Genomic DNA, 27,518 nt, shown 5'->3' on the forward strand with positions numbered 1-27,518 from the left:
GTTCTATATCCTGGAAGCGTTGCCAGAAAACGATTGTTATTGGGTGGTTTTCTTTTTCAGTTTCAGAGGAATAAGAAGGAGTGAGTTGGAGCTTCTCAGCGTTCTGGATTGACCTGCTTCACAGCTGTCGTGAAGACTTTTCTTATCTGCTTGTTAAATAAACAAGCAGATAAGAAAAGTCTTTACAACTGCCGTGAAGCAGGCGAGCCAGTCCGGGTGGGCCAGACCAAAAAGCCAAAGGGAGGCAACGAAAAACCCTCCTTTCCAATGGGAAGACAGTGTTTATCATAAACGCTGAAGCTACCCAATGGAAATGAGGGGTGGGGCTTCGAGTCCCCTTCTGAAATATGCTTGTCCACAATAGATCTCGCAGAGCGAGGAGCGCATATGCGCTACAACGCCCAGGTGAGACCCAAAAAGTGCCGGTACTCCCTACCGGACAGTACCAGCCACTTTAAAGCACTGATGAGCATGTGGGCCTAGTGCCCAGGACATCACATCTACTACCAAGAAGTTGCATTTTGCAAATCACTTCAACAATGCAAAAGATGAATTGCCTGATGATGTCACTTCCTGTAATGAAATATGAAATGAAACTTAGAAAGGGCCTAGAGCCTTTTTTTTTTTACGCAAAGCACCAAAAATCCTAGGTCCGACCCTGCAGTCACCAATACGAACCTATTTGACGGCTCAAGAGTTGAAAGAGTGAGACCCGCTTGTCTCGGAAAGTGTTAAAATTGTGGAGGAACGAAAGTAGGGGGCAAATACATAAAATACATGTAAATAAAGTTCTTCCAAGCACGCGCTCATTTGTTTCTGCAGTCTGCGCATGCGCCGGTGTGTAGTGTTTCTGCATGTGAGCTCCTCTCATTGGCAGTCTAGACATGCACAGTTTGAGAAGGGGGGGTGGAATGTAGTTTATTCTCTCTGCGCATGCTCAGGCAGACGTCACGGGCGTGCGCATGCGCACCTTAGAGCTCGGTTTGTGCTTGACGGTTGTTGCCGTTGGGGCAGGAGCGGGCGCTGTGTACCGCGTCCCTGTTATTCAGGGAGGAAGAGGCCTCGGTGGGCACTTACCTATCTCTTTACCGAGGGAAGGCCCCGGTGTGAGCTTATCTCATTATTACTGAGAGGGTGGGCCCTTGTTTGGGCTGTTTCTGCTCACTAATAGCAGAGTATTCGCAACGAGGGGCTCTGGGCCTCTCTCCGGCCTGTCACAGTTCAGAATTATCTACATTTTCACTTGACGTTAAAAGGAAGAAATGGAGTACCAGAAATCGGACAAGGTGCGTAATATTTTGTACATAAGCTGGGTGTTTGTATGCATTGCAAACATTACTCCGTTCGATAACGAGACTGGTCTGTGGTAATGGAAACCGTTTTACGTTTTTTTCCCCTATTTTTTGCGTTTTATATAGCTCGATCACCTGCCGAGACTCAAACCCTGTTCCCTAACTTCAATCGTCCACCGCTCTAGCCGCTACGCCACATCCTATATTGTGTACTCCTTCATGTATTCTGTTACATTTAACAGTATATATATATATATAAATCTTTATTCGGTTTAGTCACAATGGAAAAACCATAAAAGAACACAGAATAACATGCATTCATAAAAATACACAAATTACAAATAGTTCAGTTAAAAATTGATTTCATATAAAAAGCGAAAAAGCAAGAAAAAAGTTATTCAATGTGTGCAAGGTGCCGATTGCAAATAGATACGACTTTTTCCTAGAGGTTTTTCCTGTGTTTCACGATACACTTTAGGAAGCTGCTAACAAAATAACAGACGTTCACTGTTTCTAACATTTGTAGTCTTAAAAGAGCAGGTCGACACTGTCTCATTCCCCAAGATTTAAGTATTGGTAAAAGCCAGATCTTTCTGTGGGCTTGATGGTATTTACAAAGCAGGATCACATGCAAGTTCGACTGCACTGAAATTCCGTCACAAGGACAAGGCGGTAAACTAGCGTCCCAACAATTTTGTGTCGGAAAGGTGACCATTCTGAAAAACATGTTCAGCCTAAATCTCGTAATTAACATTCTCTCGTAAGTTGTTAGTTGTAGTTCAAGATACGGATGAATGACAAAAGACACTTGAATCATGTTTGCGTGGATCACTGCCTTTTTCGAGGAATTGGAAACAAGTCTTAGCAATTCAAGATGACTTAGTGCTTTCTGTTTCAAATCTTTTTTTGAGATGTCCATGATGGAAGCCGGGTCAAGATAATAGTTCTCAAGGCCTAAATCCTTGAAAAAATTCCTGACATATAAGAGCCACTTTATTTTCAAAGAGTTATCCAGACTCATTGCGTCTGCGATGATAGCTTGTGACAAAGCATTTTTATTTGACAACCAGATGCGGCGCCACAGCATCAAGGGTTCTATTTTGATTAGATCTTCCAGATAGGGAGTGGCTAGTTCTTGGTGCATTGCGTAGATTGAGGTGCCTTTGGGGGTAGCTAACAAAAATCTTAGGAATGTATTTTCCACCTTCTGAATAGTACTGGTGTCTGTGTACCCCCAGACTCCTGCACCATATGTTGCAATTGCCTGGCATTTAGCCTTGTATATCTTAAGGAGTTCTCCTATTGGTCTTTTTCCTAACCTCTGGGAGAAAGATGTTAATGCGGCAATTGATCTCCTAAATAAGAGTTTAACAGTAGCTGTTTTACATTTGGCACAAATCTGCCCATCTCTTAACAGATGGGATATCCTAAGTGCCAGGGGTCTCTCACCACAGAGATCTTTATGTTCAGCCAACAGCTCTCTAAATAACAGTGACCCTTTATTAGACCGCATCAGGCATAACACTGAGATGGTGCATTCATTTATGCAATGGGCGGATACAAAGCAACTTCATGGCAATTTTTACGATGCTCTTAAAAACCAAGAAAGTAAATGTTTTTGCAAAATATTTGAGAATCGGTTCAGCGTTACTTTGATTACTTGGAGTTGAAACATCTCCCAGCAGGTCCGGTTCTAGTAGTGGGTGGGCAGTATATTTTAAGAGGGTTTGGTCTGGAGAAGCACAAACTCCGGATTAGCGGTTGGCTTTACTGATAAAAATGTGTATCTGCCCAAACATGAGCCTCGGCCCTGGCAGTGACTGCACAAAGGCCAGTAGTAAATGGCCACTTTCATTTAAAATGGTCCTCCAAACGTGGTTTTTCTTCCTGTTCTGGGAGTTTCGCGATTGGGCCCGGGCTCTTTCTCACAAACACCCCCAATCACGCAGCATCTCCTTTTAGAAATGCGGGTTGTGTCCCCGCCCACTTGTGCAGGTAAAATAGAGGCATGGCGAAGGGGACAAATCCTCTCTTTGGCACCGGGTAACCTTAACCGTTCTGCTATGTGGATAATTGCTTTTCTATTCCCTACTGGAGAAAAAAAGTTTTCTTGGATTGATCTTTTCTGGCCCCTGCAGCTACTTATCTGATCGGGCTACGATGAGGAACCAAGCAGGTGAGGGACTGTCAGGCTTTTGTTCTTTTTTAAAATCATCAGGGAAGGCCCAGCAAGACACATACTTCATGTATGCTTTATTTAAACAGTTTTTATCATTATCAAGGCTGGCTCTGCCACAGGCGTAAGACAACAATAAAAATGTCCATATAACTGGTGATTAATGATCCTGCCAATGCTTTGTCTGTTGGTAGTTTTGAAATGCAGATAAACTTTACTTTATGTGGATAATTCAGTGGGTTACTGCCTTTGTCACAACGATTCTTGTTACTTGCAGTTCAGAAGTTACAATCCTATCCTAGGACAGTGACCTATGAACTATCATCAAAGAGCTGCATGCAAACCTTGAATTATATAGTTAGAACTAAACGTTTTTTGTGTTGTAATATAGTTAGAACTTTCCCAGTCTTACATTATTCTAATGTTGCTAAAAAAGAGTTTGTTTCTGCAGATATACATTTTTATCAGTAAAGCCAACCCCTAATCCAGAGTTTGTGCTTCTCCAGACCAAACCCTCTTAAAATATACTGCCCACCAGTATGGATGACATGTGAGGACCTTGCAATCCTCATTGGCTTATGTGACATTCCCTGTAGACTGATTTACATACTTGCATGATTGATTGTCTCTGTATAATGTGTGCGTGATGTAAAGTATTGTGACACCCTACACCGATATGAATAGCACTATACAACAAATGACATGCATGGAGGGTGGCAGTGAGGGAATCCGAGAAGGAGGTCAATAGGTGGGAGCTACGGAGAGATGATGGGCGGTGGTGGAGTGGTGGCAGTGAGGGATTCTGAGGAGGCCAATAGGGAGAGGGGCTACGGGGAGATGAGGGGCGCTGGTGGAGGGTGTTAGTGAGGGAATCCGAGGAGGAGTTCATGGTGTAGGGGCTACAGAGAGATGAGGGGCGCTGGTGGAGGGTGGCAGTGAGGGAACCCCAGGTGGAGGTCATGAGGGAGAGCCTGAGAAGTGTCACTTGCCTGATACTCCCACCTCAGAAACCTGCTCTTCCCACCAAAAGGACATTACATGGAAAAAACACTTTTCTGAGAGTGATAACATTTAGAAAGAGATTCGGAAAGAAAATAATGCGTTTTACTGGGCCTTTGTAAGACTAAGAAGAGTAAAGGAGGGCCCTGAAGCAGGCCTGGCTTGACATATAAGTTGCAAATCGGGCACGCAGTGGCCCACCCGAATGCATCCTTGGCCCACCCCAATAAAAATTCCTGGAACCAGGTCTGTCTCCCAGTCTAACGCATCATAAATATTCCAAGCAATGTTGTCAAAAAAGGTCTGGTATTTGCATTTTGTAGTAACGAGTATGAGGCGAAGACAAACTGATAAGCTGTTTATTTAGGCAATAAACGCCAACTACTAACTCATAACTACCGTGGGAGGCCGAGAAATGTCACAGCATGGGGGGCTCATGCACACAACAAGAAGTAGGGAATGCAATTACAAGGGACAATGTACAAGATTCTATATAAATCTCAATAAAGATAGTACACACTTTTACTAAGTATTTTTTTTTCTCTTATTGCTATCTTAATATGCACAGCGCAAAGACAGTATATGATGCGCCTGTCAGCCTTCCTTCTTCACCAGCCTGGCCTGCATTGCAGCTGAATACTATAGCCTGCAACTTTTGTTTTCGCTTTCTGACCCTCAAGAAGACACTGTGGTCTGACTGCATATTGACAGTTTTACAGCCAGATGTAATAACGACAAGTAGAGGTGGAAAGACGATGCAACAAAGTGTCCTCTATATATTTTATTTGCATCAAAGTCCTGTACAGAGCGACCGCTTCACGAGGAGCGTCCATTTGTACTGATCCCAATTTGAAATATAAAATTTTGTATACAATCTGGAATCCCTTTTACAGAACATTCCTGAAGCATCCATTGGATATGTCCCCAAGCAAGACCCAACGCAACCTCCCCCTTTTGCATCTTAACAAAAAAAATGGGAAATAAGAACATTAAAATCAAAACACAAATTAAAGCTATTTTACATACTTAACATTTAACATGAGACAACAACCCCATATATTTTACCTTTGATATAATACACAATTCCTTTCCAGGTAATCCTAAAAAAAAATTACGCTGTGTTTTGCAAGCACGTTGACAACAAGATTTAACAGTACCTCTACAAACTCACTTTGCAGACCATTCAACACATCTTGTGCCCATTAAAAAAAAATCCTTCCTCTATATATTTTACTGGCATCAAAGTCATATGCTATACGGCCGGTCCACCAGGAGCATCCACACCAGCTGATCGCAATTTGAAATATAACATTTTATACACAATCTATTGTAGAAGAATTCAGCTTGTGTATAATTTGAATTCAACATGTGGCGGCAAAGATGGGACAAGGTTCAGTGTCTCAACACAAAAGAATTTATTTAAGAAAGACTGGGGACAAGATTGAAAAGCCTCAGAGGATCCAGCTACAGTGCAGGGCAGCGGTTATGTAATAATTTCCCCAGAACGCATTGCAGTTTGAGAAACAGAAAGAATGAAAGATCCAAAGAAACCAGTACAATACACAAAGGAAAAAAGACCAGACAAACCAGTATTAATCCTGATTTAGCAAGAAGCTGGACTATATTATACATCCAAAAACTCCATATAGAATATTTTGTTTTTTTCTATGCCTTTTAAGCATGTTTATCTCTTTCGGTTATAAGTGAAGTATTTGTGGGTGCCATAGAAAAATATAATTTTCCTGTACATTTTCATTTAATTAATGTTCAATATTTGGAATTGAGCTATGCTCCTGTCTTGGACATTTCAACAGCTGCAAGGAATTTAGTAATAGGCTTGACAAATCTGAAAAATGGTGCTAGTCCTGCAGGTCTAGTACCTTGAAAAATCCCCTTGACCTAACTGCAACCTACTTGACCTCTGTCTCTGAAAACTGAGCAAAAGTGACAAGATAACATGATTTAAAGGCATCTTTATTGCTCATTCTCTTTGTGAGCAATAAAAATGCCTTTAAATCTTGTTATCTTGTCACTTTTGCTCCGTTTTCAAAGACAGAGGACAAAAGTTAGTTTGTCTTCCTACTCGCCAGAAAGGGCGAGTAGGACCTAAAAATAGCTCGTCCTCATCAATTCTCCCTCGCAAATGCGAGGGGGTGAGTGGATTTGTCGAGCCATAGTAAACAGTACAAGATTCAGACAGTTACCCCAGATACTTCTTATCTTCCCAAATGTTCTTCATTTATGGTCCAATCCCCAGTTTGAGTGTGGAAAGATGCACATCACCTTTGATGCACTGACGTAGGACCAAGAATTATACATTTTGGAAAATGTACCAGAATTGTCTGCTGAGGGTGCAAGGGTTTTGAATGAATTTGCGAGAAATTTCAATTTGTACTGTCACCTGAGAATAAGAGCTGGATTAGAGAAATATAATTTTGGAATGGGAGTGTAGAGGAGTGATGAGAGTTTAGATCTACAAAGATTTGCTGGTTCATGTAAGTTTGGAGGTCGGACAGATTAAAGGCTCTGGTAAAAAATGTATGTTGCACTGCAGAAATAATTAAATAAGGAAAGAAATGTGGCTAAAGGAGGGCCCCCCACTTTCTTCAGTACTGACAGTAGCTAAAAGAGTAGAGTATACCTTAGTGCTTTTAAAACAAAAAAAAAATAATTGACAAGTTTAACAATGCGTAACTAATGAACAGCAAGAAGAACAATAATTATGAATGGAGGGAGAAGCAAGAGAGTGTAATGCAAAAGGGGTTGGCCATAGTTGCAACCAAATTGGTCATTGTACATTGCCATACTTTTCAGGGTGATTTTTTTTAATGTATTTTCTTCAAAATAAATTAAATGCAGACACCAATCTAAACACCATTGTTAAAAACCAAAATGAACCCACAAGTGTCACAAATGTAAGATCTTTAGGATCAGGATGCAGATGTTAAGATCAATAGTTAAGACCTATTTAGTGACATGCAACAGCGTAACCTTCTGAGAGATGTTTGGCAATAAGTATCTGCCTATTACAGCACACCTTTATACTTCCCTTAGATCTATGCATAGACATACACTACCTCTTGGTTTCTTTGCCATAACCACAGGAGCTAACCATTGGGTGGCCTCTACAGGTTGAGTAATATTAGCTTCACACATTAGTTCTTCCTCAACAGCATCTTAAATGCTAATCAGAATTCTCCTCACCTTCTTAGTTAGTACAGGTTTAGAACCCTTTTTCAACTTTTATCTGGAGAACATAATTTTTCATGCAGTATAACTTGTTTTTGAAAATTGACTCCAAAGTTTTCCACTGACGAAACTTCAAATATCTCCTTTATTTCATTAACGGAGATGAGAAAACTGGAGTTGAGGTCTAGTATTATTTCTACTATTTTCTGATGCGACTATCCTGAAATGTTATCTCCTTATGTGGCTACATAAATCTTTCAATGTGCTAACCGGTTTTATATTTTATGATCTCTTGAAAATATAATTTAATTGGTACTCCTCTATAACCACCACAATTCACGTCTAGCGTGTGTAAATCCACTCGCTCTCCTACATTTTTAACATATGTGATCAAGGAAACAAATATGAATTTGGAACAGGTTAGCACTACACCCAGACATGGGGAGAACCTGGGATGGGACAGCTAAGAAACTGGAATTGTCAGATATTAATCCAAAGTGCCTCAAGCTCAGTATGTTCTTGGATTTTGGATAGTCACTTTGACCAGTCATTATTTTGTGTTGCTCTTTGATCTACTGTGTGGTGCCAAACTGCTCTGAAACTAAATAAAACACAACTAAGTTATTCACTTTGTGGAAAATTCACTTCTTCTGCTCTGAGAGAGTCTTGTTTCTGGTTAATTAAATCTGAAGACCTTTATACCCCTTGCCCCAATAAGATTAACCTTCCTGAGGCATTACTTTGAAATTAAGTTCCATACAAGCCAGCTCTTGGCACAGGAGGGCATTGCTCCTGCACAGAATCCTGGCTTTCTTGCTTATGTGCAGTAGACAATTCACCTATTGACCAATATACTTGCTCCATTAAACTTTCAGTGAGATGATACTATTTGTTACCCTTCTATTTGTATACAATATAAACTCTGTACATCCTGGTGCTGGATTGTGAAGAACCAGATCAGCAAAAAACAGACATTTTGCAAAAAGTAGTAAGTGGTGGCGGCAGTGCACTGACCGCCTGATACAAATGTGACCCACAAAAGAAGCAAGAACGTATGACCCTAATAACAGAAAGAAATGTTAGTAGCCACCTCAGAGACAAATGTACATCCAATGACTTGAAATGGATTTCACTTATATAGTGATTATTCTCTAAAACGTGCATGACTTATAGTGGACTATGCTGCCATAAAAAAGGTTCATTGAGGATAGGCTAGTGTTTTGTGAGTTCTAGACCTCCTCATCCACAGAAGTACAGATTTAAAGTATGGTGAGGCACCACAGGGGTATTCCATTGTATTAACTTCTGTTTGAGTTAGATCTACTACTCTGTAGTTTGAGCAACTTCTATTTAAACGTTTTGTAGGGCAGTGTATCCATCATTTAATGCCTAAAGCTTTCCCGGAATCTTCAAGTTGATCATAATGGTTCTACCTGCTGTTAACTATTGAAATTCCTGTGGGGATGTTGTCTTTTTGAAGGTCCTATTTTACCAGTGGTATCATCGGTGGCTAGTGCATTCAAGAATTCAAAGCAGTTATGATACAGGTTTTGCACCTGGCGTGATGACACAGGCAGTACTTTATTTTTTACTTCCAACAGTCGCACAAACTTTTCTGTCCAAGTATTTTTCAACAAAGCACATGTCTCAGTAAATAGGGCCATTGTCTCTGAGGAGCTAAATATAGTCAGTGGCTAGTACATATTCCAGGGCTTTTCACTGTGAGTGCCTGATGGACTCTAGCCTTTTAAAGCAATAGTGTAGCCTCACGGTTCAATTAATCTACCCTACTATTTACTTGTAAATCTGTTCACCGTGGACGATATCAATCTCTACATTTTGTAATTACAGATGTACCGCTATGTGTACTGCCGCATCTAGTCCGTACTGTTAGGTACGTTTCTGGATATCTCTACATTTTAAAATTCCAGTTGTATGTAGATTAGACCCATGTGTACAGTTGAGTCTAGTAATTTATGTAGGTTTTTGGGGGGGTCACCTTAACCAAAGATTGATCATGGGTGCCTATGTCAAGTTAACATTTGTGTAAGATCAACAAATCAATTCCCTACAATTGCCAACATTTTTACTGTAACACAGTTCTGTAATCATAGTTTCCATGTTTACTCATACCTGCTAATACTCTCAATCCTGTAACAGGAAAGGAGTTCGTTTTCAGCTACTTAAACTTGGGTCTACTGCATTCATAACACCAGCCCTCAGGACCAACATGGTGAGAGGATTGGTATTCTTCATACTACAGAATTACTTTGTATGTTCTTAGAAGATAAAGGGCCCGATGTAGGTGGCTAATTACCAGTCGGTAAACCCGAAATCTGGTAAATTTCAGGCTTACCGACTGGTATTGAGCCATTTCCGATGTAGGTGATGATTCGGTAAATACAGAATCTGTATTTACCGAATCATTATTTACCAATTCGGTATTTACCAAATCGTTAAATGGTATGTAGAAAGCACATTCAAGAGTGCTTATGTGCTTTAAGGATTCATTATTTACCACCTACTACAAGTTGGTGGTAAATATCGAAAACCTTTACTAAAGCAATTTTGTGCTTTTGTAACCGTGCCATGTGGCAGACATACATGCCCTTAGGGTATGTATGTGTGCCACATGTGCACACATGCACGATTCAGGGGTGCAACAGGGGGTCAATGTGACACACTGCCACCCTTGAATATGTGCCCCCTATTACCGATTCGGTATTTACCAAATCGGTAATAGTGAATGGCTTCTTATTCATTCCTATGGACCTCCAGGCCCATAGGAATGAATGGAAATGAAAAATTTCCTAGCTAACGTAACGGAAAGTTTCAATTCTATTAAGGACTAGGAGGCGAGGATTTTTTTTTTTAACAAACTTTATTCACAGCTTCATTGATCAAATATTACAGTACAATTGTCTCCTCGATACATCAGCTGGCATTTTATCTTTTCTACCTCATCATGATATCCTCTCTTCTCACATGTATGCCTTTTCATGTAACGACAGGAGTGCCGTACCTCGCCCCTCTTAAATGGCATTGTAATCATTAGCTGTGTGGAAGAGAAAAATATAACCAAAGACTAGGAGGCGAGGATTATGCAGTCTTTTCTATTATTTATTCAAATAGCAGGTTCAAAGTTACACAATACAAAAACTTTAATCAAACTACAACTCCCATGAGCACATGGGGCACAGTGTCCATAGCAACCATAGTCCAATGCCAAGGGCGTCCGTCGTATAAATGCTTATGACGTCCCTTCCGCTTCTTCTTCTTCTCTGTGAGGAAAACTCTCTGCTAACCCACTCATTCCATCTTCTGATCTTGTCCTATACAATATAAGAAAAACCGTTATCATGTTCCCCTTCCATGGAAGGAAGCATAAAGAGGCAATTTACAGACGTCCTCTAACAACAGAAGGAAAACCTTCTTCTTTTTTTTTTTTTTTTTTTTTAAACACAATGCCAAAGAAACGTAGAACATATTCATACTCAAAATGACGCAGTCAAATCGAGACATCTCAGTAACAAACCCTCATCAAACCCATATCGTAAGTACTTACTTACTGACCATACGAAGGTTCCCGGGTGGGACGAGACGCCCCAGTCTCGGGGAGGGATAATCCTCGCCTCCTAGTCCTTAATAGAATTGAAACTTTCCGTTACGCTAGCTAGGAAATTTTTCATTCTATGTCAGGACGGAGGCGAGGATTATGCAGTTTCAAAGCTTATCCACCACCAATGCTGCTGCGCCATAGATGGGTTTGAAATAAAACTTCTTGAACATGGACTCTGAGGACCAATCTGCTGCACTCATAATATCCTCCAACCGGCCACCTACCTGAACGGTTTTCGAGGCCACATACACCCCCGCCTCGGTCATGATCCAACGGACCCACCTAGCTATGGATGGAGATGAAACCACCTTAAAAGGCTTCCGCCACACCTCCTAGGAAGAGGTGTGGCGCCGCGGCCAGGGTGACTGACTCCGGAATCTGGGGATCACGGTTTGATCCCCGGCACCGGCGGCAGATTAGCCCAGCACCATGTGACTCTGGGCAATAGCTTGCTTAATCTTCCTGACGGCCCCCCCTAGAGACCCTTACGGGTGATTGTGCGCTTTACAAATGTGGATTATTATTATTATTATTATTATTATCTGCAGGGCAATAAGGAGCTGACGTTCCCCCGGAGGGCGATACTCCGCCGTAGTTTCCTCATAAGCCTTAAGGCATCGTACTACACAGAGCTTGGGTTGCTCCGGAAATACAGGATAAGATACCGACCTGATATTAGTCGTAGTCCTCCTCGCGACCGTGAAAGTTACCAGATCCGGAGTGAACATTCGAGCCGTGACGTCCAACGCCCTCACATCTGAGACGCGTTTACAGGAAACCAGACAAAGCAGGATTGCCAATTTTGCCGACAATTCCTTCCTGGAGAGATACTGGTTGTCACGCCAAGAGCCGAGGAAACGCAGTATTATGTTGACGTCCCAAAGACATTCATACCTGGGTTCCGGGGGCTTGGAAAGTCGTGCGCCCTTCATCAATTTGCAAACCCAAGGGTGTTCCCCCGCTGGTTTACCATCGATATGGGCGTGCCCCGCCGAAATGGCAGACCTGAAACAATTGATAGAACGGTATGCCAACCCTGACTGAGCCAATTAGGCTAAAAAATTCAAGATGTGACTAACATGGGCCCCCACGGGATCGGCGTGTCGTCCCAGACACCGACGACGCCACCGTCCCCAAGCCGAGCGATACCTCTTGACGGTACCTGGGGCCCAGGCCCGTTGAATGAGGTCCGCAGCGTCCGCCGAAAGGCGGCCGTCCTGCCAACGTCCCCTTAAATCCTCCATGCCATGAGGTGCAATGTCTCCTGCAGAACTAACGGATGGGGTTCCCCCAGAGGACCCGAGAGCAGAGAAGGAAACAATGGCAGTCGAATTGGACGATCCCACGACAGCTCCAACAGGTAAGGAAACCACGCCTGGGCCTGCCAAAACGGTGTCACCAGGATCATGGATGCTTGCTTCGGTGAACTTGCGCCGCCACCCGAGGAATCATCAGGAAAGGAGGGAACGCGTATGCCAGCTCCTGTGACCAATCCTGCAAGAACGCGGCCACTGTCTCTACGCCTCCGGGTCTGGCCTCCAGTACACAAACTTCAGAAGCTGATGATTGAGCCAGGGTTGCGAACAGGTCCACCGTGCACGGACCCCACTCGGCCATCAAAGCCCGGAAGACTGACCGATCCAGTCGCAGAAGTTCCTGGAATGCCAGTACGCGACTGAATTCTGAAGTCCCAGGAGATACTCCGCTGACACCGAGATCTGCCTCTCCAGGCAGTAATGCCAGAAGTCCTTTGCCAGCTCTGCCAAGGCCCGAGACCTCGGGCCGCCCAGACGGTTGATGTATTTGTAACGACTGTGTTCTCAGACCAAGCAGGCTACCAACCGTAGCTAACCCAGTCGTCACGTAACCACACTCTTCTCAGGCCGCTATTTACAAGATATCTAGAAGACTCACCTGAGAAGGTGAAAAGAAGCTATTTACAAGCCTGTAAAATCAAAGATACCACTAACATCTAAGGAATTCCACATCATATCCTATAGTCACCTCACTGGATAACTGATTCTTTATCTTTAACGTCCCCCGACGATTCTTTATCTTCTCTTTAATCTTTAACGTCACCCGACGATATCTTTAACGTCCCCCGACGATTCTTTATAGTCTCCCGACTGTCTATGCTATGTGGGGTTGATCTATCAACAATTTGGGCATTCCTGCTTAGGAGCCGATTTCCCTTCAGTATCTACAATTACTTACCAGAGAGGAATCACCCATCTCTCTGTCAGCATTTGGTAAAAAAGGGGCCCGACCTTCCTCCGCAGAAACGAAGGGCAAATTATATGTTCTGTCTTGCAACAATCCCGGATCCTGAGTAGTGTACCTAGTCTCAACAGTTACCCACACAGCATCTGGTTAAAAAGGAACCCTTTACTCTCTCTCAGAGACAATAAACAAACAGGATTTGCACTGGGGTCTCTTTATTAAAATGACAAGGAACTAAATAACTACTGCTCTTTAATGATAACAACTAACAAGTAATCACCAACACGTACATTTATATAAAGAACTGAAAAGTAAAGATGGTTAAACATTAGAATAGAATGAAAACATTATAACAATGATATATGTATAAGCAATACAGTAGGACATTATTAATGCAAGTGGAGACCTAAACATAACCTAGGAAGCGAAAAGGAGTGAATGATTATATAATGCAAATTATTTAAGAACACCTCACCCTATTAAGAAGGGTCCAACTCTCTCTGTCCCTCTCTGGTGGAATCAGGACTTTCTCTCTCTCTCCTGCACCATCATCAACGTGCTGACTTCACTCCACTGGTTCAACTGCTCCAAAAGCTCCAACTGGCAGCTCCAACTCTTCCATCTGACTGGCAACTGCTTCCATACATTCTGACCTCTCCACTGCTGTAAACCATCTGACTGGTAACTGCTCCACAGATCAGCTGTCCAACTTACAGCTCCAGCTCTCAGCTCCAGCTCTGCAAACCAACTGACTTCTTCATTGACTAACTGCTTCAGCTTCAAAGACTATCTCACTGCTCTGAGAACCATCCGAACACCATTTGACTGCTCTCTTCAGTTCCAAAAACCATCTGACAACCCTGCTCTTCTGTTCTCTGATAATATGGGAGGCTCTCTGCTCATGGAAATTTCCAGCAAGCACTCGGCCTCCCACCGAATTCCTGTGCCAAGCCCCGCGCTCCCTGCACTCCCACAGTGGCCAGCTGTAGTTGAGTCTAGAACCGGGGAAAAACACATTTCTTTTATAAGGGGCCGGTCCTCACCGGTTTCTAACTAGTGAAAAACAACTCCACTCTAAATATCACTTCTGACCTACAAGCGCCTCAGACAACTGAGGCAGCAAGACAAAGATGGCTGCTCTCTAGTTTAGGCCTCTAGGCCCGCAAAGAGGCAAAGAAGGCACAGAGTCATGCCAAAGCCAATAGGCAAATACTGCAAATATGTAGATACTGCAAAGGAAAGATGGCTACCCTCTAGTTTAGGCCTCTAGGCCCGAAAAGAAGCAAAGAAGGCACAGAATCATGCCAAAGCCAATAGGCAAACCCTACAAATAGGCTGAAATAAAGGACTCATAGCAATATACTGAGATGGCAGTGGACTATAGTCATCACTAATCAAAATAGGGCAAATTATCCTGTCGTTACAGTATTGCACCGCCGACACATTGTCCATGCGTAGCAGGATGCAACACGACACTCGATCCTGGGTGAGGGACCGCACCGCAAAAGAGCCCGCCAGGAGTTCCAGGCAGTTGATATGAAGTCGGAGCTCCTCCTCCGACCAGCGGCCCCCCATGTAGAAAAGTCAGCCCATATCGCACCCGATGCCCAGGCTGCTGGTGCAGGGCGACTCTTCGTTTCCATCTTGAATAATTACCAAATAAAGAGACGGGCGCTGGAGGCAGGAAAACAAGAACAGCGTTTATTACTCAAGAGGAGAGCATGTCATTTGGGACACTCGCATAGTGTCTTCGGGAGGTGCTCTAACAAGTTTCTCTGAGGCTTCGTCTTTTATACACAGGTTTATGACACCCACACATCCTCCATTACAATCAGGACATTGTAAAGTACAAAGATATTCCAACACGTGGCTACAGTAGGGGCCCTTATCCTCCATACAATAGGAGGGGGCTGTCATGCAGCTGAGTGTGCTGTTGATTCCGTTGGAATGTGTGCTCCTGATCGAATCTCAGGGGGTGGGGTGGTCATGATCAATAGTGGCTCCTTTCAAGAGAGGCGAGTGCATACAGTAGTGGGCAATAAACTGCATCCTCGGGCTAAGGGATGACCAGCGGTCCGTGCAAACAATTAGGTTCAGAGGAAGAGGTCATCAAAGGAGGGGTATTCATGGAGGGACAGGAGGTGTTGGTCAGGCGCGGGGAGCGATTCTCAGAGACAGAGTCATACGGGAGGGGAGGGCTCGTGACTTGTGCATGTGATAGCGGGGGCGGTCAGGGTGCATGGGGGAAGCTTGCAGGGTCAGGGAAGGGGCGCTGGTGATCGATCGCAAACTGGGAGACCATGATACCTAAAATGGCTGTGTGTACGTGTGTGCATGGGTCGATGCTAACGGGATAACACAGTCAGTGTTTTAGCGATATTCGTTCTGCTTACGACAAGGGGTACAGTGAACACAAATGAACGCCGCTTGTGTATATATATAATGCCAATTTCAACAGTCGCCGCTTTTAAACATAGCTAGTACATTTGTGTTTACCCCAACTGATGGAGTGTACATATAGTCATGTGGGGCCAATGAAATAACGTTCGTCGAATGCTAGCAAATTGTGTGCAGCCATATGCAGTCGATACAATTGGCGGAATACGGTACATATGAATTTACATTCGCTGCGTTATTCATAGGTCGGCATAACACGTAGTCGAGGGCAATCAGGAAAAACGTTCCGACATATTGTAGACTCGGGTTCTGACCTTTTTTTCAATGACATCAACATATAGTAAAAAGTGCTATATGAGATTTTTAGACTTAAGTGACCAAAAAAAAAACATTTTTGAAGGCAACAAGAATTGAGGGAGAAAGTTCAGGAAGGGGGCCTTAGTGAAAATGTCTCTTTCAACGACGAGCCACCACTGGTAGACTCTGTTAGTCCGTTTTTCTTTTCGTTGGCGCTCTTGAGCACCGGCGGTGGAGCTATAAGTCCAGCTCGGAATCATCCTTACGCGTTGCAGGGTGCGATCAGTCCTCTGCTGTTAGATCACAGTCCTGTTTCCTAACTCATTTTCTTAGGGGTACCTCATGCTGGGCACCTGCGTGTCTTTCTTTTTCCGTGGCAAAATCCCAGTCCATAGTCAAAGTTTATATGAAAAAGGTTTGTTGAATAATCGAGGGAAGAGAGGGCGGAGCGGGGCCAGATCTTTGAACATACCAAGGGACCAAGGGAGCAAAGGACAACGAGCAGGCGAGTCCAACAGTCGGACTCAAAAGGGGACGGGGGACTGCAGGCACGAGTGGGTCAGCAAGTCGAGGGCTTCAAGACAGCCCTTCATTCCTCCATCTGCTGAGTTTGAACGTTATGCCTCGTCCCGCGTCTCATTGCTCTGCGGCTCCACCTTTGGTTGTGGTCACACGTGTTCCATGATCTGTGGCCAGGCTGTGCGTCACGTCCAGCTCCTCTCCTCCGGTAATTGGATCTTTGAATGGGTAGAAAACAAGTTTTAGAAAAACATGCAGGAGAAGACATTTATACATCTCAATTCCGTCCCCAATCCTATGTAGGTGGGGAATAAGTTCATCGGTCACAGTCAGAAGTTGTCATTTATGGAGTCTGTAGGAGTGCATTGCTATGGAATTTATAACTCTGTTCGGTGCTCATTCGTGACGTGCGTGGAGAGAAATTGGACCTTTATACACAGTGTATTATATCAATCTCAAAATCGAGTCCTTATGTAGAGACTCGCCCTTCCCTTTAACCCAAGTATCGACACTCTTACATTTCCCTTCAGGGTCGGCTAACCCTTGTAAGTGGGGCGTTATCGTCATGAAGAAGGGGAAGGGGGTGGACGTAAAACATGCTCTTTTCGGGGAGTGAACGTTAATCAAAGTTAGCAATTTCGCTTTCGAGGGTAGATGACATGAAGCTGGGGTCAATCGGGGGAAAGGGGACGATTTGGACAGGGAGCTGGGGTCGATTGGGAGAAGTGGGGCATTCTGGACATCCACATTTAAGTGCAGGGGGGTGGGACAATCGGGGCATTGGGGATCGTTTTCCTACCGAGCTTGAGAAACAGAAGGCCTTTGACGTTATAGTTCCCTTAGAAAAAACCAGATTAGGGGACATCCGTCGTCATACCTGTCCTTTCCTTTATTACCAACTCGGGTTTTATCGTTTTGCAGAAAGGTGAGGTAGTAATATGGCAAGTCACAATTGTTTTGGTTTTGGTCAATTTTGCTGAACACCTTTGCGTTCGAGGAAAATCCAATAATGTTTTTGTGCCGGAGAGGCACAACGTCATTATACACGAAAAGAGGAAACGGGGCTTTTGGAAAGAGAAAGAGAGAGAGAGAGAGAGAGAGAGAGAGAGAGAGAGAACGCACCCTAAATGGTCCATTCGGTACACGTGTGACATGGAGAGAGAAAGAGAGGGGGGAGAAAGAGAGAGAGAGAGACGTGTACAATAATGGACCATTCAGTGCGCGCACAACATAGAACAACAGGGGTTAAGTAATATGGAAACACAAACGGAGGGATGACGTAGATCCATACATCACGTACACACAAACTCAGACGGGGGAGACAGTACAGGTATTACATACAAAGATCCATGACAAAACATAAACAGCTATTGGCCAAAATTATCCTTTTCTGTATGCCGCGCACCCTATCATCCTAAGTTCTTTTTACCCCTTTCTTCTCTTTTATTCGTTGGCTGCCTTTTACTGGTGGCTTTGATCGTACACACTTACGCCGTTGGCAATTGGTCATGAACTAACCTGGTCGGGCTAATGCTCACGGTGGTTTATTCGAGTCATTTTTAGCAAGTGCGTTTCTAGGCTGAGACAACAGTTGGTGTCAATTGGAGAACGATGAGGCAGCTTTTAGTTACATGTCTGTGAGGATGCGAAAAAGGATGCAGTAGATTTTGAATGCATTGGCAATATTCCTAGTCCTCTCGGCGGAGGATACTTGTGTAAACCTTACCTCGAAATATACCCTAAACTTTTCCCTATTCAGTTAAGTGTGGAGTGCTTAATCATGTGTGCACATTATTTTTGGTGGTATTATTCGGAATGCGTGGGCACCATAATCAAACGCCTTTTTCCCGTCTTCTTCGTCCGTTAGCTCACCATTTTCCTTCTTTGTATTCTTAATCGATGTTCCAAGGTGACCTGCAGAAAGAAGGAAAAAGAAGGGGGGCGGGGGCAGCATTTTAAGAACACATCAGTGCGCATAAACCCGAAAAAGGCTTTTACTTACTACATACTCGGTCTATCTCCCCGGAACGCAGTTCTTGCCAACTCGGCATTTAAGCCTAGATGAACCTTTTAGTGTGTGAGAGATGATTATCGGAAGCCGGTGGATAGCATAGGTCACCCAAGTGTGGTATTACGGATCGTATGTAGGGAGGCCAGATAGCACTCCTTTGGAGCGACTTAGGGGCATTTTCAGCACAATTTTTTCTGATACCGGTAGCATATAAAGTATAGACTGAATTCCAGGGTCTTTTATTTAGCGGTTGCTTTGGGCTGTACAAAAATGTGCAGAGTACATACAACAAAACCTGTTCCATTCATTTTTGGCAGTATCTCTGCATACTATACTTCTTAATCCTTAAACAGTGGTCATTTATTCGAAACTTACTAATTCACACGTGACAACTACGTTTGCTTTTTCCAAAAATCTTTAATAAAAATGTCGGTGCATAAATATGGGCCTACAACCCCGTGGGCCGGCCACGGAGCAGGCTGGAACTGTAGATGCGGGGATACTTTATTAGTAAAACTTTAGTGGAGTCAGTGGTCGTTTATTTCATAATAAAAGTGCGAAAAGCGCAATAAATCATGTCGAGACTTCAGTGTGAGCGAGTGTCATAAGTGTTGGGCTTCCAACTTTCAATAATCATGATGTGCGAAACTTAACAACAATTCATTGTCCGAATGTTCAATTAATACCCATCTGATGTCCATTTACCGTCTGAACACATAACCAGTACCCATCCAATATCAATTCTTTGTCCGAACATATAACCAGTACCCATCCCATATCAATTCATTTCCCGAACTGACAGTACACATCCTGAATCCATTAATTGTCCGAACATGTAATCAGTACACATCCTATATCAATTCATGTGGTTAAGAAACCCTCCATACATATCTCATGACACCAGGGCTGAACAATCGGGGTACAACAAGGAGTTGAAAGTTTCATTTGCATCGGCGCCATTTTGGGTGCAGTCAGGCAGAACCAAGCATAGTCTAAATGTCTACTAACTCGTGGTTGGCCCGGAGCTTCTTTTGGCAGTCCAAAAGTTCCGTTAAAGGGTAAAAGAAGGGATCGGTGGTCTGAACCATCAATCAAAAGGGGAGGGAGGCAACAATGTTCCTACCGGGTCATACTGTGCTTTCACCGGAACTGATCCGAACTGTGGTCTGCAGGATTCTAGTCATTCAAACTGAGGCTGGCGACAGCATGGAAGCGTCGATGTCCTGCGGCTACATTTCCATTGTTTCGTGGGCAATCATGGCAGTCATTCCCCATCGGGGGTATCTGCGGGGGTCGGGGACTCCCGCGGCTCCTCTAGAATCTTCAAGGTTGCGGAGAACTATGGTGGTGGAGTCAACAAGTGACCGGGCCATTCCTTCATGCTGGGCCCGCTCTTGCCAGGTCGATCGCTATTTTGAAAGTTCGGCAGCTACCAGCGATCGCGGGGTCAAAGGAGCGGACGGGCTCCACCCTGCCGGACGAGGCGTTGCAGCATCGCCACAGTGGAAGAACCCTTTTCCGGGCGCCTGGGGCGCTGAGGGTGCAGCTGGGAAGCCTCCACCTGGGGAGGCGTGAGAGGCTTGGACGCACCGCCTCTCCCTCCCAGTGCACCCCACGGCGTCTCGCTTGACATTTGTTATGGCCGGACCAGGCGATGAGGACGAGGGGGGGTCGGAGGCATGTGCAAGACACCCCCCCCAGTGTTGTTGCGGCCGTTACGGAAGAGAAGAGAAATGTCCCGTCCGTTTTTGGGCCGGGCCTCTGGTTAATGGCGGCCAGACGCTCCTTGCCATGACTGGGAGAGAGAGAGGGACAACCTGCAACTCTCCAGTGTTACCGCGGCCGGATCCCGTCGGCCTTGGCCTCTGGTTGATAGTGGCCGGACAGGGAGAGGGAGGGGAGGGTCGAGGACACAGACATTCCCTCCCCTGCAACTCTCCAGGGTGGTCGTAGCAATCCCCCTGGCCGGGTCCCGTTGGCCTCGGCCTCGGCCTCTCCTCTGGCTACACCCTACGTGATGATCTCCTGTCGACGGTTGGCAGCAGGACCCGCCCTACATGTGTTGTTTCCGGCTGGGCGTAGCCGCAACCCTGTTGCACTTTGGAAGTTTCCAGAATGGGGCGGATGTCTGCTGACTTGTATCTTCCCCAGTTTTGCCGTTATTTGGGCGTGGCAGGCGGTGGGACAGACATGTTTGGGGCAGTGAGGGGCGATGAAGCCTCGTTACCTTGTGGCCGTTGCAATGTCACGCTTGGTTTCTCTTACTATTTTCAGGTTTCTTATTACGGACTTTTTCTAATGTTTCTTGTTTCTAGGACAGTCATAGGTTTTATCGTTAAGTATTGTTATCGTTTCCTTTGTTCGTTATTTAATAAAAAGTTCATCAGTGGCCTACTGATTTTCGTTTTCCTATTCCTTTCTTTCCAGGTTGTTTCATGCTAAAGTTTCTGTTAACAGGGTATAGTGATCACTTCGTTATTATTGTATATGTCCTTTTCACTAGGGGTGCTCTCTGGTCGGGCCAGATGACCTTCCTCTAGTAAATGGTCCCGGTGAGACTGGCGTATCAATCAGTGGGGAGTAGATAGGCATGACAGATTACAGGGGACAAAGGTCCGCATTACCTACCCTTCACTATTTGCAAAGACTAGACAGAGCATGGCGACTCTGTGCTTGTTTGCAAATAGAGAATACCTCCAAAAAGAACCAATTCCAAACAGTCAATGTTCGGACAATCAATCAATCAATCAATGAGGAATGAAATAGGTACGACGTGTTAAAGGTTTGCGTTACCTACCCTTCACTATCGGCAAAGGGAGAGAGAATATTCCTATTCTTCCCTGTTTGCAGGCAGAGAAGATCCTTAAGAGAACCAACTTCGAACAATTCAATGCTCGATTCAATCAATCAATCAATCAATGAGGAGAAAAGTAGGCACGTGTTAAAGGCTTGCGTTGCCTACCCTTCACTATCTGCAAAGATTAAACAGAGTATGGCGATTCTGTGCTTGTTTGCAAATAGAGAATTTCTCAGAAACAGTCAATAAGTAATACTAGTATTTTCAAACAATCAATCAATCAATTTCGCAATTTGTCGTTTGTCACGACCTTCCCCGGACCGGACCATGTGGACAGTACTTCGCCTTCCTTTTTCCAGCGCCCGATCGTTCTCTTTTCTCCATGTTTTTACCGCAGCAGTCCTGTGGGATTCCAGTCAGGACAATAGGTCACTTGAGAGAGGTCCGTTCGGAATCGGTGAAGTTCATTCAATCGGCAGCCGGACGAGGGCCCTCTCAAGGCAGGTATACTCCAATCATTTAGATGTTCACCCCATCGTCTGGACCTCTCTTACCGGACCTTATGTCGCTGATGGGCCCCACGTTGGGCGCCAATTGTAGAAAAGTCAGCCCATATCGCACCCGATGCCCAGGCTGCTGGTGCAGGGCGACTCTTCGTTTCCATCTTGAATAATTACCAAATAAAGAGACGGGCGCTGGAGGCAGGAAAACAAGAACAGCGTTTATTACTCAAGAGGAGAGCATGTCATTTGGGACACTCGCATAGTGTCTTCGGGAGGTGCTCTAACAAGTTTCTCTGAGGCTTCGTCTTTTATACACAGGTTTATGACACCCACACATCCTCCATTACAATCAGGACATTGTAAAGTACAAAGATATTCCAACACGTGGCTACAGTAGGGGCACTTATCCTCCATACAATAGGAGGGGGCTGTCATGCAGCTGAGTGTGCTGTTGATTCCGTTGGAATGTGTGCTCCTGATCGAATCTCAGGGGGTGGGGTGGTCATGATCAATAGTGGCTCCTTTCAAGAGAGGCGAGTGCATACAGTAGTGGGCAATAAACTGCATCCTCGGGCTAAGGGATGACCAGCGGTCCGTGCAAACAATTAGGTTCAGAGGAAGAGGTCATCAACGGAGGGGTATTCATGGAGGGACAGGAGGTGTTGGTCAGGCGCGGGGAGCGATTCTCAGAGACAGAGTCATACGGGAGGGGAGGGCTCGTGACTTGTGCATGTGATAGCGGGGGCGGTCAGGGTGCATGGGGGAAGCTTGCAGGGTCAGGGAAGGGGCGCTGGTGATCGATCGCAAACTGGGAGACCATGATACCTAAAATGGCTGTGTGTACGTGTGTGCATGGGTCTATGCTAACGGGATAACACAGTCAGTGTTTTAGCGATATTCGTTCTGCTTACGACAAGGGGTACAGTGAACACAAATGAACGCCGCTTGTGTATATATATATATAATGCCAATTTCAACACCCATCGTAATGGTGCCGCACCGGGCTCCCCAGCCCGACCTGCTGGCATCCGATTCTATGATCAGATCCGGACTGGAGCCGAAGATCGCTCTCCCGTTCCACGCACTCATGTGCTCTATCCACCAACGCAGATCCGTTCTGGTCTCCTCCGTCAGAGAGATGAGTTCGGAATACGTGAGCCACTTTCTGAGATGCTGCGCTTTTAGCCGCTGGAGGGTCCTGTATGCAAGGGATCGGGCAATATCGCCTGAATCAAGGACAAGAGGAGACCCACGATTCGAGCCAACTGCCTGAGGGAGATTCTGTCCTTCCGAAGGACCTGAGAAAGTTCCTTGTGAATCTTGGTCACCTTCTGCAGGGGCAGGCTCAGGGAGGCCGTCTCCGAGTCGATTAAGAAGCCCAGAAAAATGATCTGTCTCGACGGGCGAAGTTCGGATTTCTGTGCATTTTTTACGAACCCCAGGTCCTGAAGGAGAGCAATAGTCATGTTCATATTGTGTCGGAGGCGATCCGACGATTGTTCCATAATCAGGATATCGTCGAGATAAATGATCAGCCTCACGCCTCTCTCGCGTAGACAGGCCCCTTTCCTGAGGAGCTCCGCCACTTCGGTGGCAATCAGGACCGTGTCCTCCACGGAAAAAAAAAGCGGACGGGGCCTGTCTTCTGACAAGGAGTTCCGTAGAACTCTATCTTGAAACCTCGAACCGTTTGGAGGACCCAAGGGTCTGCCGTGATCTTGCACCAGTTGTGGATATGATCCCGTAACCTCCCCCCCCCCCCAGTACGGTCTGGGTAAAAAGGGTAACACTCACCGGCTGGACCTCCAGGTGCATTGGCCCCACCGCGATAGCCTCTGCTGCGGCCCTTCCCCGCGCCTCTACTGGGGTAGAAAGAGCCCTGGCGTCTGTCGTTCCAGCCGTTGTTGCGGCACTGTTGGTTTTTGTTTTAGGGGCCCTGTTAGTAAGAGCGGCCAGAGGAGCGACCCCGTCCTCTTCCGGCCCCAGCAAAAACCAGACCAGGGAAGATCTTCTTTATCGAAGATTGCGCCTTATCCAGCGCGGGAAAAGTGGTAACGAACTTGTTCAGTTCTTTGATGAACGGTTCGCCGAACAATTTGCCCTGTGCAATAGGCCCTGCCTCTGAGGTAGCGATTTCGCCCAGTTTAGGGTCGATCTTAATAAGAAGTGACCTCCTCCGCTCCGCCGCCAACGCACAGTTCGCGTTGCCCAAGAAGCATAGTGCTCGCTGGGCCCACTCTGCCACGACGTCCGTGGATAACGCGGTCCCCTTTTCCAGAGGCTGGCGGATCTTACTCGCTGAATGATCTGGGTCACGGGGCCCACGGCATCCAGGAGCTTGTCCTGACAGTTGCGCTATGAGCGGTCTATGCCCTTCTTAGGGTCTTTCATGAACTTGGCGAAGAACGCGCAGAGCTTGTCATCAATATCCGGAGTGACAGGGTGCCTTCCAATTTCGGTCGAGGGCATTCACCCCGCATGCGGGTCTTAACCTCCTTTTCCAGAGGCTGGCGGATCTTACTCGCTACATATGCCGCCACCTTAGGGTCCGGAAGCCACTCCGACGACCTAGGGTGATAAATCCTAGTGGGGTCAAACATGTCTGAGGCCTTTGCGTCCCCATCCTGGGACTCCAAGGAATGTGACGCCGGACGCCAAGGCCGACCTGCATCAACCTCCTCGTCCGAAGAAAACTCATCCTCGGTGTGAGAAGTTGGCCTGATGTGCAGTGTTCACTATTCTAGTGATCACTATATATCAGTCCAAACAACCCTTATTGATTGGTTGTAAGTCAACCTTATAGACCAGCTATCCTAGTAGCGTGGATACGAGCAGTCTAAGGCTAAGACTCTAGAGGGCGTGTTAAGCCAGCTGTTTTACCATCACATTACCCCTTGAACACCCAGTGAAAGGACACCACACAAGTGTTATGAAAATAAACAGTGTATTTATTAGAATCACAACAACCCTGTACTCTTTATGAGGACAGGGTGCTAGGCACACAACAAAACTCTTACGAAAATACTTAAGTTAGCACGTTATACACAAATGCCCGAGGGGCACGAAAAACCATATATTCTAAAAGTGGAATGCGAATTACTAGCAGGTAAGTAACTGTACTAATAGGCTTTGGAATCGCTAGGACTTGACTAGGGAATCGTTAGATTACTTCTAGGAGACCTAGGGGACTCGGGTGCAGAGGGTGCACTCTCACGCGGGATGCGGGACAAAGTCTATGGAGGCTAGTAAAGGCAAAGTTAGTGTTCACGGGCGAACCCGACCTGGTAGGGAGAAAACGACAGTGGATCCTGACCCTTGGATAGTGAGGCTATGCTGGGACACCGAAGTGCCGAAGTTACCTAGCCCAGGGGCTGCAGCTGCATAGGTCTGAAAAGACGTCGGGGATCTCGTTGCCGGACCAGGAGCCTGGAAGGAAGAAGTTGCTGGCAGGCGACCAGTGAAGAAAAGTTCGATGGATCCAAGCCTGGATCAAGGAAGAAGAAAACCTGAAAGCAGAGGGGACCAAGTTCTTGAATCACTAGCCAGTGATTAAGTGGGCACCAGGATGGCACCGGGCGAAGTCACCGCAGTCAGGTGAGTGGGCGCTGCTGGGCTCTGCAGTCTCTCGGACCAGGAGGCGTTGTCGGCGACCAGGATGGAGGTGCGAGCTGTCCCACGGAGGTTCTTGCTGTCGACGTCGCTGGACCCAGGATTGGGCAACAAGTCTTGGCAAATGCAAGGCCCACGCGGTGGACCTAAAATGGCGTCTTGGGCGGACCAGGAGGGTCCAGGGTACTTCTCCGATGGAGGGAAGCAAGGGCCAGTCTGGAGCAACCAGACCAGCAGCAGAAATGTCGTCGGGCGTCGTCAGGAAGGCCACAAGCCAGCGGGCTAGTAGCCAAACAACGCGGTGAGCAGTAAAAAGCAGAAGGGCCCCACGCAGATCGTGGAGATGCTGGGGGGCTGCTCTTCGGTGCTGGAGCTGCTCAGGGTGGGGGCTTCTCGGACCCCAAAGCACTCACCAGGAATTCACTCGGCGGGCTTGTTGTTCAGAAGTCGTGCAGTCTTGAAGATGGCCGGTCCCTCGAGGTCTCGTCACACCCACGAATCTCAGCGTGACTGATGATGTAGGTAGAGGTCAGAGGTGCCAGGGAAGCCGGTTCTCGTCGAGCTGGGCAGTCGGATTCCGGAGGAAGGACTTGCAGCAGACCGCAGTGTTCTGTAGATGGTGCCTGCGGATGCAGGGTGACTACTCCTTAGTCACAAGGGAGAAATCTTAGGAAGAAGTCTTGAGTTCCTTTCGTGGAAAGTAGTTTCAGGATTCAAAGATGATCTGATTTGGAAGGGGGCCAGTTCCTACCTTTATCCTGTAAAAAGGGGCTGGCACGCGACTAAGTCCTGCCCTAGGGGTGGGACCAGGAGGGGGGTGGTTACACCCACTTCCTTGGCGGGCTTTTCCCCAGCACAGGGTCTGGAGTGACCCTGGAACTGGTTCCAGCCAGCCTATGCACAGTGAGCACCGGGGTGCCACGTGCAGTCACCTTCCTCTAAAGCCCTGCCTACCTACAATACACAAAACCCTGTCTGGGACGGTGCTGGCACCGCCCCTGGCAGGAAACCCTTTGTCCTTATCTCCTGCTCTGGGAGGACTCCCAGCAGCAGGAGGGCAGACTTGTGTCTCGGTGGCAGCATCCATTTTGTGGAGCTGAGGCTCTGTTTGACTTTAACCGGGGTTAGGGGTTACATACATGTCGTGTCCCTCTAGAAGGGTGGAATGCTAACCCCGTCGCCAGAATTGGCGAGGGGTTAGTATTCCAATTCGTATGACACCTTACTCGACATGTTTTGATAAAGCGATACCAGAGTTGGCATATAACCGCGAGGATTATAATGCACTTAAGAGTATATGGTATGCGATATCATGGAAACGGCTAAGGGATGGATCCCGAAAACCGTAGACAGGCTCAGCTCATGCCAGAGCACCATCTCACACGATTCCAAGCACTCTGCCTTCAGGATTGTTAAGGCCTGCCATAGGAGTGACTGATAGGAGATCTGTGTGTCCATTTTAGGGTTAGATATAGGTATACTATATCTAAAGCAAAGGGTGAGTACACCACCTTGCCCCAGCTGTCGTGCAGCCAGTTGTGTCAGTTTAGTTAGTCAGCCCAGGGGTGGCATAATACATGCTTCAGCCCCTGGGAGACTTCTGGGTACACCTCAGCCCTGGGTACAGGGACTTGGAGAGGGCCCAGTGCCAATTCAGTACCTGAGTACAATTTGGATAGAGAGAACAGCTAGGCTGTGGGTCTGATTAGCAGGCCCACAGCCAGGGAAAGTCGTAAACCAGTGCAGCAAAAAAGCAAAAATCTGGGTGATCATAGGATTGCAGACCCTACTCTCCTACATGACCCCCCCCCCCAAACTTTGGGACAATAAACTAACCTTGACCAGGTGAGTCTTCTTGCTCTAAGTGGAAATACCTGGAGAGCCCATCAG

The 27,518-nt window shown here is 46.1% G+C and overlaps 1 protein-coding gene across 5 annotated transcripts in view; it reads left to right on the forward strand.

Moving 5' to 3' along the window:
• The first annotated feature begins 970 nt into the window (after positions 1 to 970).
• LOC144772335 (uncharacterized) overlaps positions 971 to 27,518 on the forward strand; it is an 84,010-nt gene continuing 57,462 nt past the window's right edge. For 4 of the 5 annotated variants that reach the window (XM_078656578.1, XM_078656581.1, XM_078656579.1 and 1 more), the window contains exon 1: positions 972 to 1,286. In XM_078656578.1, coding sequence (XP_078512704.1) covers positions 1,263 to 1,286 — 24 coding nt within the window. In that variant the 5' untranslated portion in view covers positions 972 to 1,262. Of the gene's footprint in view, positions 1,287 to 27,518 lie in introns of all 5 variants that reach the window. The other variant, XM_078656580.1, reaches the window with a different exon arrangement.

The sequence above is a fragment of the Lissotriton helveticus genome, chromosome 8 (assembly GCF_964261635.1).
Source record: "Lissotriton helveticus chromosome 8, aLisHel1.1, whole genome shotgun sequence".
In the NCBI taxonomy this organism is placed as follows: Eukaryota; Metazoa; Chordata; class Amphibia; order Caudata; family Salamandridae; genus Lissotriton; species Lissotriton helveticus.